Below are 12252 nucleotides of genomic sequence, written 5' to 3'. Positions count from 1 at the left end.
GAATTACTAAAATAAAGAAGTCAAGAGATGAGGAGGAGAAAGATGCCAGTAAATGTGAAAGACTAAAGTCATAATTAATTAAATAATTAATTAATTTAAGTACGCCATAAAACTCCAATTCAAGAAATCCAAACAAACAAAAAAGTTATTATTATTATTATTATTATTATTGTAATCAGCCCTCACTGCTGTAAACTGCTCTTCACCAATGGCTGAGTTGGCTTTTCCATTTGAAAAATGTGTAAAAGAACGCAGATGGACGTGACCGTAAAGTATTGTGTGCTTCATTCATCTGCATTGTGCAATTTGTGCAACTGAACTGTCAACCTGACAATCGAGTTGTATTGTTCTCCAAAACATGACTCTAGAGGAGTTGGTATGGTTACGGCACAACACGCACATTAACATTTCACAAGTTCACGCTTCAATAGAGAGAAATAGTCAAAGATTAAATTGCCTCTGCTATCAGGCAGAGATTAACACTAGAGTGACGGCTTTAAAGTGGCTTCAAATTTATCGCAGTTAATCAACGAATCTTTGCTGGTGGACATGTTCCGTCCCGTCACATCTTAACTTAGAGCAGCTTCACTTAATGCCAAGGCTGTGAGCGTTTTTTTGCCCTCATTTTTTATTGTGCAATAATAACGTTTTGTGTGTCTGTTCTCTTGCAGAGGGTCACCTGACGGATCCAAACCTCCTGATGTTTGATCAAGCTGACAATCAAGAGATGTCGCCCTGATCGCTGTTTTGTCGGAAACAGCTTTTCATTAGGCAAGGTAGTTTATGCTTTTCAGTCAGCACATATATTTGTTTTAAACTGTGAAACTAGTACCAGTAATTTGACTTTATCACAGTTTTATTTCATTTATTTGCATCTCTTTCAGATGTCAACCACAACAGAGAATGGGATGGGAGGGCCTTGGAGTACAGGCCGAGAGAAAACGTACAAAAAGGTAAACAAGTATGACTACTTTACTGTGTTTGGTTTTATATGCCTCTAAAGACAAGCGTCAACCTGCTTCCACAACATTTATTTTGGAATGCTGCTGCTTAGAGCCAACAAGTCCAAGTCTTAACTTCTGAGCCTGTGAGTCACATGAGTCCTCATAAATGTCCTTCTACAACACATAACGTCCTGACCTCTGCACGGGCTGGCTGCCAAAGATCAGTCAAGTGCTGGTCACATTTGTTTTCTTTCTTTCTTTCTTTTTTTTTTTTTTTTTTACTTTAGACGCCATTGCTTATGGCAGCATTTCTTCAGATGTCACCATTACAAGGCCTTATCACAGTGGCTAGCACTGTTCAGGGTGGGACTAATAGGTCTTTTTGTGGTGGCTACTCACGCAGCATAAACAATAAGTGTTTTTATTTCACAGCGTTTTTGGATTTTAATGTGTTAGTGTAGATTTTATACTACACTAACACATTATTTTCTTGCATGCCTTTATCTAACAGAAAATTCTCACACAAACAACAACATCACAACAAAAAAATATCAAAACATTCTCTCACACAACTAATCCAAATCTCATTTAACCAGTTGTATGCTCAGTACTTCACAAACAGTCAGCCCTTTCCAACAGAGCACTGAAAGTGAAGCTTAATTGGTCTTCAAAGCCAGACTCTATTGATAAAAACAGTGATTTTAGCGCTCTGAACATGGGAGCTGCTGGTCCACTGTTGCCTCGGTTAGTTGGCACGTTAAAAAAACTAACGTGCCTATTGACCAGTGGATCAGCAACTCCAAAAATCTTTTTGGATTCTTTCTTACCAGAGGCAATCGAGAAACACAAACTTTTATTCCTAAATTTAACACAATGAATGATCATTTGATGGGCAAACTATTCCTTTAATGTCTCGATGTATGGTCTGCTGTTTTGATTTTGATCCCATCTACTGTTGCATATTATTTTAAGTTTTCAATCGTTCACATTTACTTCCAGTAGTGTATGTAATGGGAATAGCAGTGACCGTATGATGCAACAGCATGACTAAGGGGATGTTTTCTCTTCTATTTTCCCATTTAGACAACGTCATCAGCCTTGAAGGGGGCCATTCAGCTCGGTATTGGCTATACAGTGGGAAACCTCACATCCAAGCCTGACAGAGACGTGCTTATGCAAGACTTCTACGTGGTGGAGAGTGTCTTTCTGCCGAGGTCAGTGTTACATAGAACCCACACAGACATACTTTCATACAGCTTATATACACAGGAAGACAATCTTTTCTAATGTTTACATTTTCTGAGGCAGTCGTTCCATGTATGAGTTAATTGTGCAGCGAAAGTTTGCTCATTGCCATCAAAATAAGGGCCAGACTTTTGCATAAGCTCAAGGTTATTGGTCTACAAGAGCCAGTGAAGCAGAGGGCTGCGTCATAAATACAGATTATGAGTAGGTGGTAACAGACTGCTCTTTGGCTGCGACAGTTTCCTTACTCTGCAAAGTGAATGAATGGAAAGCGACCAAAGACTAAGCTTTGCCTGTCTGCCCGCTTAAATATTAAATGTCTGGGTCTTGTATTAAAGATATTTAAAACTATTATTAATAATGGAAACTGCAAGGCGCTGGACATCAGGTCTCAAAGAAATTACACTGCCACCACAAACTGCCACCATCATCATTTATCAACAAAGTAAATTTTGCTGGTCTAAGTCATGATGCAGGGATAAAACTATTCTGGTGGATTATCCTGCCAAGAACTGTGAAATCAGCTTACTGTGTGCCTCTTACTGCCACAGCGCAAAACATATGTCAGCGTGTGGCCGCTCGGTCGTCTCGGGCTGTCTTCACAATCATATCATCAGCTTAAAGAAACATTTGACGTAATCCAAAACAGACCAAGGAATTCTTTAAAAGTGTGACTTGTATATTCACAGATGCATTAAAGGGAACCGTTTGTGCTTATCCTTATGTTAAAGGTGGCCAATGTTTCAAATAAAGAGGTAAACTGAGCATGAACATCAGACTTCAGATTGCTCTTTTCTGCTTTGGCTGGAAGATGATGTTATATTGCGACATATTTCTTTATATGGTCATATGCTTCAGGAATGCGACTTCAAGTGTTTACATTTTATACCCTGCTACATGTAGCTACATGCTAACGTCTGGGAAACCTGTAATTTTGGATAGCAATTTTGTTAATTTCTCTAGAATTTTTGATCAAATTCCTGCCAGAACATGTCCAGTTTATGAAGCTTTTGATTCAAGGGCATTTATTGGTGATTTTTGTTGCTAGTAAGCACAGCTATACTTTGTTACAGTCATTTGCTGGCGGCAATTACATTGAAGAGACCACGCCGCCAAGAACAGTGCTGGACTGTTTTTACATAGTGGCCTAAAATGGTATTGCACAAAATTGATATTACATACTAAGTTCACACTGTTCAAATCAATCTTACCATTTGTATGGGTTGATGATGGTGTTATTTTCTATTTAAGATATGATTTGTATGTCCTATCTTGAAAAACATGCAATGATTTTTGCAAAAGGAAATGGGGAAGAATCAAGCAAAATGTGTTCACTGTTTGTTAGTATATAGCCAAACGCTGGATCATGGAGACTGTCTCTAGGTTTGAATCTTCTGAAGGAGAACTGAAGTCCTACTAGGAAATACTGTGTGGTTTACCTTTGAGATCCACCACCAGGATATGCAAACTCATTGTGGTTCATGCAAACTGGGTCTTGGCACGCACATTGTCCTTTGACTGCTCAGCAACAGCCAAACATTACTCTTGTTCCAACCCTACAGGGATGAGTGTTTAAAAACCTGCTGTTGCCTTGCTAAAATAGTGAAGCACAAAATATCAATCCTTTAAAGCGGGCTTGTTACATCATCTTCAGTCTGCACCCAGTGTCAAGCCTTTTCACATAATCATGAAATAAAACTTATCTTCAGTGCCGGCTTTTCACTGAGAGAACCAACACAAATAAGGAAGTTCAAGGCTGCATGCTCAGGACAAATTACACAAAACACAACAAACAAAATGTAATCAGTAGGGAGAGAAAACCAATGTCAATCATCTGACATATGACATAACTGTTTCCCTCTGTATTCTCTTAACTTTCTCTAAGTGTTTGTGCTCTGTTCTGTAATAGTGCACAAACACACCCGCATCTTTCTTCTTACTGAGAATCCTGAGAGAGCGTCTGAGACGACTCTTAGATGCTTTCATTCCCTCCCTCCCTCTCTTCCCTCTCTTGTTGCTGCTCCTCTCTGGAGGTTTTCCACTGTTGTTTCTCCTGTCAGTCTAGTTTTGGATGGTTGGCGATGTCGCAAATCACTTTGACACCCACACACACAGTTTTTTATTTTTTTGTGCCGTGCATGCATCTCCGACAACTAGCACGTGTCTTTCACAAGGCAGATGGCTCTCTGATTAGATTGAATGAAACATTTCCAGGTGCTGACTGTTGTGAAATGGTTTCCATGTTACCATCGTGGACTGTCAGTCACTGATGACAGTTAATTCTTGTTGCCCTCGTACACTAAGAAATCAGATTTCATTGTAGAGTAATCACAGGTATCGTGTTACACAGCAGAGCCTGACTGTTGCCTGTATCTCATTACCGAATGTAGCAACAGCACAAAACAACAACACAGTAGGCTCTTTACCCAAAAAACCATCAGGTATATTAACTAGCCCTGGAAAACAAAACCCTTTATTAACCTACTTGTTGTAGATTTCGGGGGTGACTCGATAAGACTCGACTTGACGGCTTATTCATGCCAACCGTTTTACACAAGCTTCCCTCTGTGTCGTGGTGTTCCCCCGGGACGCAAATTACAAAACAGACTCTGCCTTTGTCAAAGCCTGTCTGAGAATGTCAAGTTTCATGGTCCAGACCCAAAAAAAAGTAGGTTATTTTGTTTTGTTTTTTCTTGTTATTGCCACTTTTCCCTTTTTCCCCCACAGAGTCAAAGCTCATGTGTTGTGTGGTATTGTTTAGACCCAGTAATCAGAGCCACCGTCAGTCTCCAGGCGAAGAACTCAATACTGGCTGGTTTGTCACCATGATAGTGGTGAATCTGGGTTCTCAGAGATGGCTTTACTAATGCCTGTTCATGCACGGGTGGAGCAGATTAGAAGGGCTCTCTGACACACTTACTGGGAGTCAGTGGCCAAGGCACAAAAGTCAGGGTTCACTTTCCCTGGTGATGCCTGTGTATGGTCCTGGGGTTGGAAAATTTAATGACGCTGACACGTTTCGCTTTTCTTCCTTTTTTGAGTCTAATGTACCATTATCTGTTTTTGTTTCCTGGTGTGCTTGGTTATTCAGTGAGGGAAGCAACTTGACCCCAGCGCATCACTATCCTGACTTCCGCTTCAAAACCTATGCCCCGCTGGCCTTCCGCTACTTCAGGGATCTGTTCGGCATCAAACCAGATGACTACCTGGTAAGACTTAAACCTGGTCGAGATCTGGCTGGTTATACTTTGTTCCACCTTTAAATGTTTTTGCACATTTCATTATTCAAATTCAGTATCAGTTATTGTACTTTGTAGTAACTGATTTGCAAAAATGTCATGCAGATGTAGCGAATAAGCATTAAGGGTCTAATCAAATCAAGTTCACATATTGTATACCTGCTATGACATGTCAAATCGCATTTATCCACTAAAGGTATGATGAAGTTGAGCCAGTCATTGCCATGAACAGCACACAACCCAACATAAAGCCACAAATTACATTCTTTCACATTTCCATTTTTGCATGGATTTCACAAACAAATATGTGTTTTGACATTGAGCTTTAGAGAAGCTCAAATCTTGATTTTTGTTGCCTTCAGACAAAGCCAGGTTAGCTGTTTCCAGTCTTTATGCTAAGCTAAGTTAAACTAAGCTAACTGCCAGCCAGCTGTAGTTTTGTATTTTAATAGACAGACATGCAAGTTGGGGACTGCCCATTGTTCCAACTGCTCATAATTCAGAAGCCCTGTTAGTTGTAAAAATGTCTAATTGGACTACAAGCCTATTATCCCAGAAGCGACTTTGCAAATTTTAGGATAGCTGAGGAATGGACCTGTCTTAGTCTGCCTTACTCTGACTCTGATGGCTCAGCCTGACATTGTTACACTTCTTACCAACCCATCCAACAAAGGCAACCAGTACTGGCCAATCAGACGGAGAGTAGAGCGGGTCATCCTTTGCTATCCGAGGATTTGTAAATTTGCATCCCAGAAACAAACATGCATTGCACCAAAGGGAGAGGGTAAGCCAGTCAAAGCCAGGGGCGGGTCAAACATTCGCCATAGTATGAATATCCGAACTATTTGGGCTTTGGAATTATGACCACCCAGAACAACGTGATGGCACCGTAAGTTGTGTCAATCTTCTGTTTTAAGCAGTTCTGTCAATCAGTATGCATCAAACAACAAATTTAATATTGTTGAAAACCTCTCAGTTGCAAGCATACTCTATATTGAGCCACACACACTTTATTTCTGTTAGGTAGTTATTTGGCTTGAATTAGATTTTGTTCCACCGTTCCATTGTCAAAAATACAAATAGAAAACTCCCATAAACAAGAGACAATGTCCCGCTGGCTGTCTTTCTCCTGAATTACTTCCTATTGACTGAACGCTAATCTTCCACCTCAGTGCATATGTAATTGTGACAGAATTCAATGTGTATTTTATTGAGCAGTGGGCGGGTAATGCCAAACACCATCTGCACAGGAGGAAAGACAGGATGAGAGAATGTAGTCGAGGCAAAACATTGAGGCGGTGTGAAGATATTGGAGGTAATGACTGAGCTAACGGAGCGTGCGCTCATAAGCTTTAACCAGCTCCCAGTGCTGAATGAAATCAGCAGATGATTCTGTGATTTCCCAGCTTGATCAAAGACACAAACACAGACCGAGAAGTAGAGAGAGAGAAAGAGACAGTGTAAAGTTTAAAAGAGATCTTAATGGACTTTTTTCAGCAGAAGCTTTTTGGTGATTTGTGTTTTATTTTGCTTGATTGCCTATTTGCACGTGTGTCTGTGAAAAAATTCCCTAAAGCCCTGGATGTTTAATATCACTGTCAGGGTAATTACTTTTTTCCCTTTGCTTTTGCCTCCAACAAGTGAATTTCCCTGATGTTGGGTTTAAATTTTATCTTATCTTATCTAACACACATCCCTGTCAAAGCCTTTGTGTATGCTTTAGATGGTATTTTGTATATTAATTTGTATATTAATATTGAGAGTATACTTTGTTGCCATATTCATTTGTATCATCATACTCTACACAGATACTTTTTTATGAGCATAATTTGATTTTGTGTTATCTTGTTTGGACCTCATCGTGTTATTTTGCCATTTTCCTTTTTTTTTTTTGTCTGCCTCTGAGCCTTTCCAAACCACCACCAGCTGCATTCTTGTGTTTGAATGCCAAATTTGTTTCTGTGTAAGTGGAAGACAAAAGGCTCTGGAAGAGAGACGGAGTCAAAATTTGACTTCAAGGCGGTAGAGGGAGGTTGGCAGAAGGCGCAGCAGCTTAGAGGATGTGCTTGGGATTGATGTCCTTGAGGTGGTGATGAATTTGTTCAGACAGAGGCCACACAGCAGAGTCTAATTAAAAGAGAGAAAACACACACACACACATACGCACGCACATACACACACACACTGATACACACATACACACACAGTATCCTGAATGCAAATGCAGGAAACCACAGATGAGTTTGTGCTTGTAACTCAACGTGACTGCAGACGGACATCAGTGGAAGAGTCTCTGGAGAGGGAGTGCGGATGCCTCCAGTGTTGCTCCTCTCCTCTGAACATGTTGCTCTCTTAACACACTGATTAACCTCTAACATTGCTCTTCAGTTGGCTGCTCTCACAGTCCCTACCCTCACATGTTGATTGCAATGTTGGGTTGAAAGCTCTTGATCTTTTCTCGTGTTTTTTTAATTTTCTTTTTATTTTGAGATGCAGTGGTGTTTGCTCCTATTACCCCTCAGCTGAGGAACTTGTTTCTGTCCGTGGTAGAGAACACTTCCCTTTTTGTCAACAGCAAGAGTCAAATGCATGAAGCTGTTTGGTGGAGAGATTTGGCTCATGTGATCCTGGTGTGGTAGCTCTGCAGTTCACTCATTAGTGTTTTCTGAACAGTATACATAATGTAGACAGAGTCCTGCTTCATTGACATGTTGATAACGAAGTACATTTTTTGGCTTATTGTATGTGGAAAGTTGTGTACTTTTGTGAACTGGTAATCTGATTGCACTGTCAGGGCGTAAGCCCCTTAAACAGGGCATACACTGTACAACTTGTGCCCTTAATGTTAAATTCCAACTCCTCACGAAAGCTTAGAATTTATATGCTCACGCTGTACAATCCGATTGTTAAGCTACAACCGGAGCTGACGGATTGCCATGGTAGCGACTTTTCAATCAAACGTTAGCCACACTCTGAAGTATACTCTGCTTTATAATGTATTTTACACTTAATGGGACAATAATTTATAAAATGAACATGTTGTGTTGTAATGAAGAGGACTTGAGACTACTGATTGAAACAATGAACTCATTAGGAAATCTTTTTACTGAGGTCATAAATCAAGCGAGAGGTTGGGTTCTTTACTCATAGACTTCTGTACAATCACTTTGCAACAAGTGGACTCGCCCCTTGCTTGCCCTTAGAAAGAATGCAGGTTTAAGGCATTTTCGCATTGGCTTCACATTTCAGACCCAGAGGCTACGTCCACTTCTTTTATACAGTCAGCATATAATAACATTTTTGGCAACAGTTTTAGGGAGGTCCTCTCCTGTTCTCCTATGCACAGATCCATAAAGACAGAAAGTAGAGGCACTTAACGGGCCTGCACAAAGCCTTGACCTACACCCATCTCACACCTTGAGGGTGAAATTGAACAAGCCAGGCCTTATCACCCAAAGTTAGTGTCTCACCTCATCGATGCTCTGCGATTGCTATTGGGGTTTCAGCAACTTCCAAAATGTGTGAAAAAGCCTTCCCAATACAGTGGAGGCTATTACTGTAGAATAATGATGGTTTGGAAATGCTCACTTATCAATTTAATATCCGGACTCTTACTTTGTTTAGTTGCCTTCATATTTTGAAGCTACTAAAACCCACAAAGCCACACGAAAATAAGTATTTGAATGGAAACCTGGTGCTTTTGTATCACAAGACTCACTGTAAATAGCCAGAGGCCAGATTCTGTTCCAGCTCTAAATAAACAAAACATTCCTGTGGTGTAGCATCTTTATTTAATCGTGATTTCCATTAAACTTTAAGTAGTGTTTTCATTTTTTTCTGTGTTGTAGTTGTTTGGAGCTGTTTATGTCTGGAGCTGCTTTCTAACAGTCTGACCTCTGTGAAATGTTAAACTGGTGTGTTTATGTTTTTCCTTCCTCAGTACTCCCTCGTAAATGAGCCTCTGATTGAGCTGACCAACCCGGGGGCCAGCGGCTCGCTCTTTTACCTGACCAGCGATGACGAGTTCATCATTAAAACCGTCCAGCACAAAGAGGCCAAGTTTCTCCAGAGATTATTACCTGGATACTACATGGTGAGACACCAGTTTTTTTTCATGAGGTCTCCAGCACCTGGTGAGGTGGCAAAGCTCTACTGTTGATTGCCAAATTGGTGTCTAAAACCCTCTAATTAGTGTGGAATTTGAACACGTCACTCATCACAGCTGTAGGGCGCGATCAGACTGAAAAGTGTCAGTCAAGAGGATGGAGGACACGTTGGTTACACGTTGAAACATTTGATGATTTGCTTACAGTTTATATATATTTCCATAAGCAGTAACAAAGTGGCATGCAACAAAATACAACCATTCAAAAATAAGAACCCTTTTTTTCCCTTTGAGCATCAAACACTTAATTTCTTGCAATTTGAGGATTTCTTACGCATTGATTTAAACTTTTCAGCATCAATATATGGAGGAAATATCTTTAATTTTGCTAAAATAAAAGCCCTCTGCTACTTTTCAGGTTTTTACACTGTAAAAGTGTAGTCCAAATCAATTAAATAATATCTGTGTATTTTGATCCTGGTCTCTGATTTGTGACTCAAGCTATCTTTTGCTTCACAGAACCTGAACCAGAATCCACGCACGCTTCTGCCCAAGTTCTACGGTCTGTACTGCATCCAGTCTGGAGGCATCAATATCCGATTGGTGGTGATGAACAACGTGCTCCCGCGCTCTGTCAAAATGCACTACAAATACGACCTGAAGGGATCCACCTACAAGAGACGAGCGTCCAGGAAAGAGAGAGAGAAGGCCTGTCCGACCTACAAAGACCTGGACTTCCAGGACATGCACGAAGAAGGGCTTTACTTTGACGCAGAGACGTACAACAACCTGATGAAGACCCTGCAGAGAGACTGTCGGGTAGGTGGTGTTAGCAGCTCTGTGGAGAGAGTGGTTTTGTGTATCACTCTTGTCTCTGTTTATTGAACCAGCTTTGAAAAAGCAAAGTCATACCACAACAGGAAGGTCTATATTATTCCATAAAAGGAAGCTGCACGACGAACAAGAAAGTCTAGGATCAGGTCATTTTTGTTTCATAAGTAGAATTCTTTCCTTCAAAAGGCCATTTCTGTTAAATTCTCATGCCTGCGTTCCTTCACTAAAACATTTTGACCTGTGTGCAGCAAAGCTCCGCATGGACATTAAGTGCCATTTTAGAGCTTAGTGTAGGTGGCTTTAAAAGGGAATTCACAAGTGACAAAGCTGCTGAAGGGATGTCCCTGACCTCTCAGTCTTTTAACTGATTATGGAAGCTTAAACAAAAGTTAACCACTTTTGATGTTTGCAGACCAAACTGGGGACTCCCTGAGAGAAACTGCCTGCGGGGGAGCTCCCCCGAGAACTAAATACTTTCAATGTTTTTTCTCTGTTTGCATTTGCACTGCCATTAGAAACACTGAAGTGGCATAAACCAGCCTACTCCTATTTTCACTATGAGTGAAAACTTTCACTGTGTGTGAAAATCACACTGTATTTTCCCACGCACAATACGAGCTTTGTAGCTCCTAGATCAACATCCAACACTGCGATTCTGGACCAACATTGCACTCAACCAATCACAACCCTCTGACATCATCAGTGTGCTTCCTCGTGTGCTTTTTTGCGCCTCTTCAGAGCTAAGCTGTGTTTTCCCAAGTTGAAGTTAGCACAGACCAACAAAATCCAAAGTAATGCTGGAGAATGAGCTACTGCAAGGTTAGCAAGCTAGCTTGCTAACTAGGAAAGCTATAAAAATGAGTAAGCCTGCCAATAGGCCCAAAGGCTCAACTGGTAGAGCAGGTGCCCCATGTACAGAGGCTGTGTCCTTGCCACAGCAGCTGCAGGTTTGACTCCAAACTGCATCTCTTTTCTGCATGTCATCCCCTCAATCTCCCCCTTTCACACTTAAACTGTCCTATCCAGATATTTTGCAATTACCCTTTTAAAACATTACTTTGCTAGACTGCAGTGCTATTGTTGATCCAGGACCATCATTGCCATGTTGGTTGTTGATCCAGCAGCTTCTTGCACTTGGATAGCCTAAATCACATTGTGCGTATTTCCCTCGTCACAGATATGCTAAGTACAGCACGTGCTTCGCTGTCAGTTCATTTGTCTGTTTTCTTCCTTTTTTGTTACAGGCTGTTGTTTGTGTTTTCTGTTGTCTGCTGTTAAAACCAAAACGTTTATAATGTTGGCAGCCGGTGCTTCATTGCTTGTGTATTCAGCCAATTATCGTACACTTGCCTCACTCAGGGTTCCTCTTGTGGTGTGAGAGTACCTACTTTGAAGTAGAATCTAAAAAAAGTCCCTTAAAACAGTGCTTTTAGAAAGTACAGTCATTTCTAGTTCTTGCTATGAGAACACAGTGAAAAGAGGGGTTCTTAGAGCTATGAAAAAGTTTCTCTGTTATTAAAATCCCTGTTCTAGTTCAGGAATCTGTGTGTGTGTGTGTGTGTGTGTGTGTGTGTGTGTGTGTGTGTGTATATACATCTTATGGGACAAAATGTTTTGAAAATTTGAATTTTCCATGTGTTTACCGGTAGGACTACAGTGTGTTTTCCACTGTGCGTTTAGCTCTCAATGTGCCCCTGGGCTCTGTTCTTCCATCTCTTTGCTGCTATGTTTCAGTACATGACAGCTCTCCAAACACTGAATGTGATTAAGACATGATCCTGGTAGCGTGAGAGACTCAGAGCTCTATCCAAAGATAGTCCTCCAATCTAGAGGCTCGCATTCTTCTCTGTTTTAACGCAGAGGCCAGGAGACTGTCTGCTTGACG

General features: G+C 40.9%; 1 protein-coding gene across 2 annotated transcripts in view; it reads left to right on the top strand.

The window, feature by feature from the left end:
* The window catches only part of pip5k1bb (phosphatidylinositol-4-phosphate 5-kinase, type I, beta b), a 44045-nt gene that overhangs the window by 17106 nt on the left and 14687 nt on the right, over positions 1-12252 (top strand). The window contains exons 2-7 of one of the 2 annotated variants that reach the window (XM_042488091.1): positions 672-771; positions 885-953; positions 2028-2158; positions 5281-5398; positions 9369-9521; positions 10053-10352. In XM_042488091.1, coding sequence (XP_042344025.1) covers positions 885-953; positions 2028-2158; positions 5281-5398; positions 9369-9521; positions 10053-10352 — 771 coding nt within the window. In that variant the 5' untranslated portion in view covers positions 672-771. Of the gene's footprint in view, positions 1-671; positions 777-884; positions 954-2027; positions 2159-5280; positions 5399-9368; positions 9522-10052; positions 10353-12252 lie in introns of both variants that reach the window. The other variant, XM_042488090.1, reaches the window with a different exon arrangement.

The sequence above is a fragment of the Plectropomus leopardus genome, chromosome 6 (assembly GCF_008729295.1).
Source record: "Plectropomus leopardus isolate mb chromosome 6, YSFRI_Pleo_2.0, whole genome shotgun sequence".
NCBI lineage: Eukaryota > Metazoa > Chordata > Actinopteri > Perciformes > Serranidae > Plectropomus > Plectropomus leopardus.
Note: the sequence above shows the minus strand (reverse complement) of the source record. Positions and strands in the feature narration are given on the sequence as shown.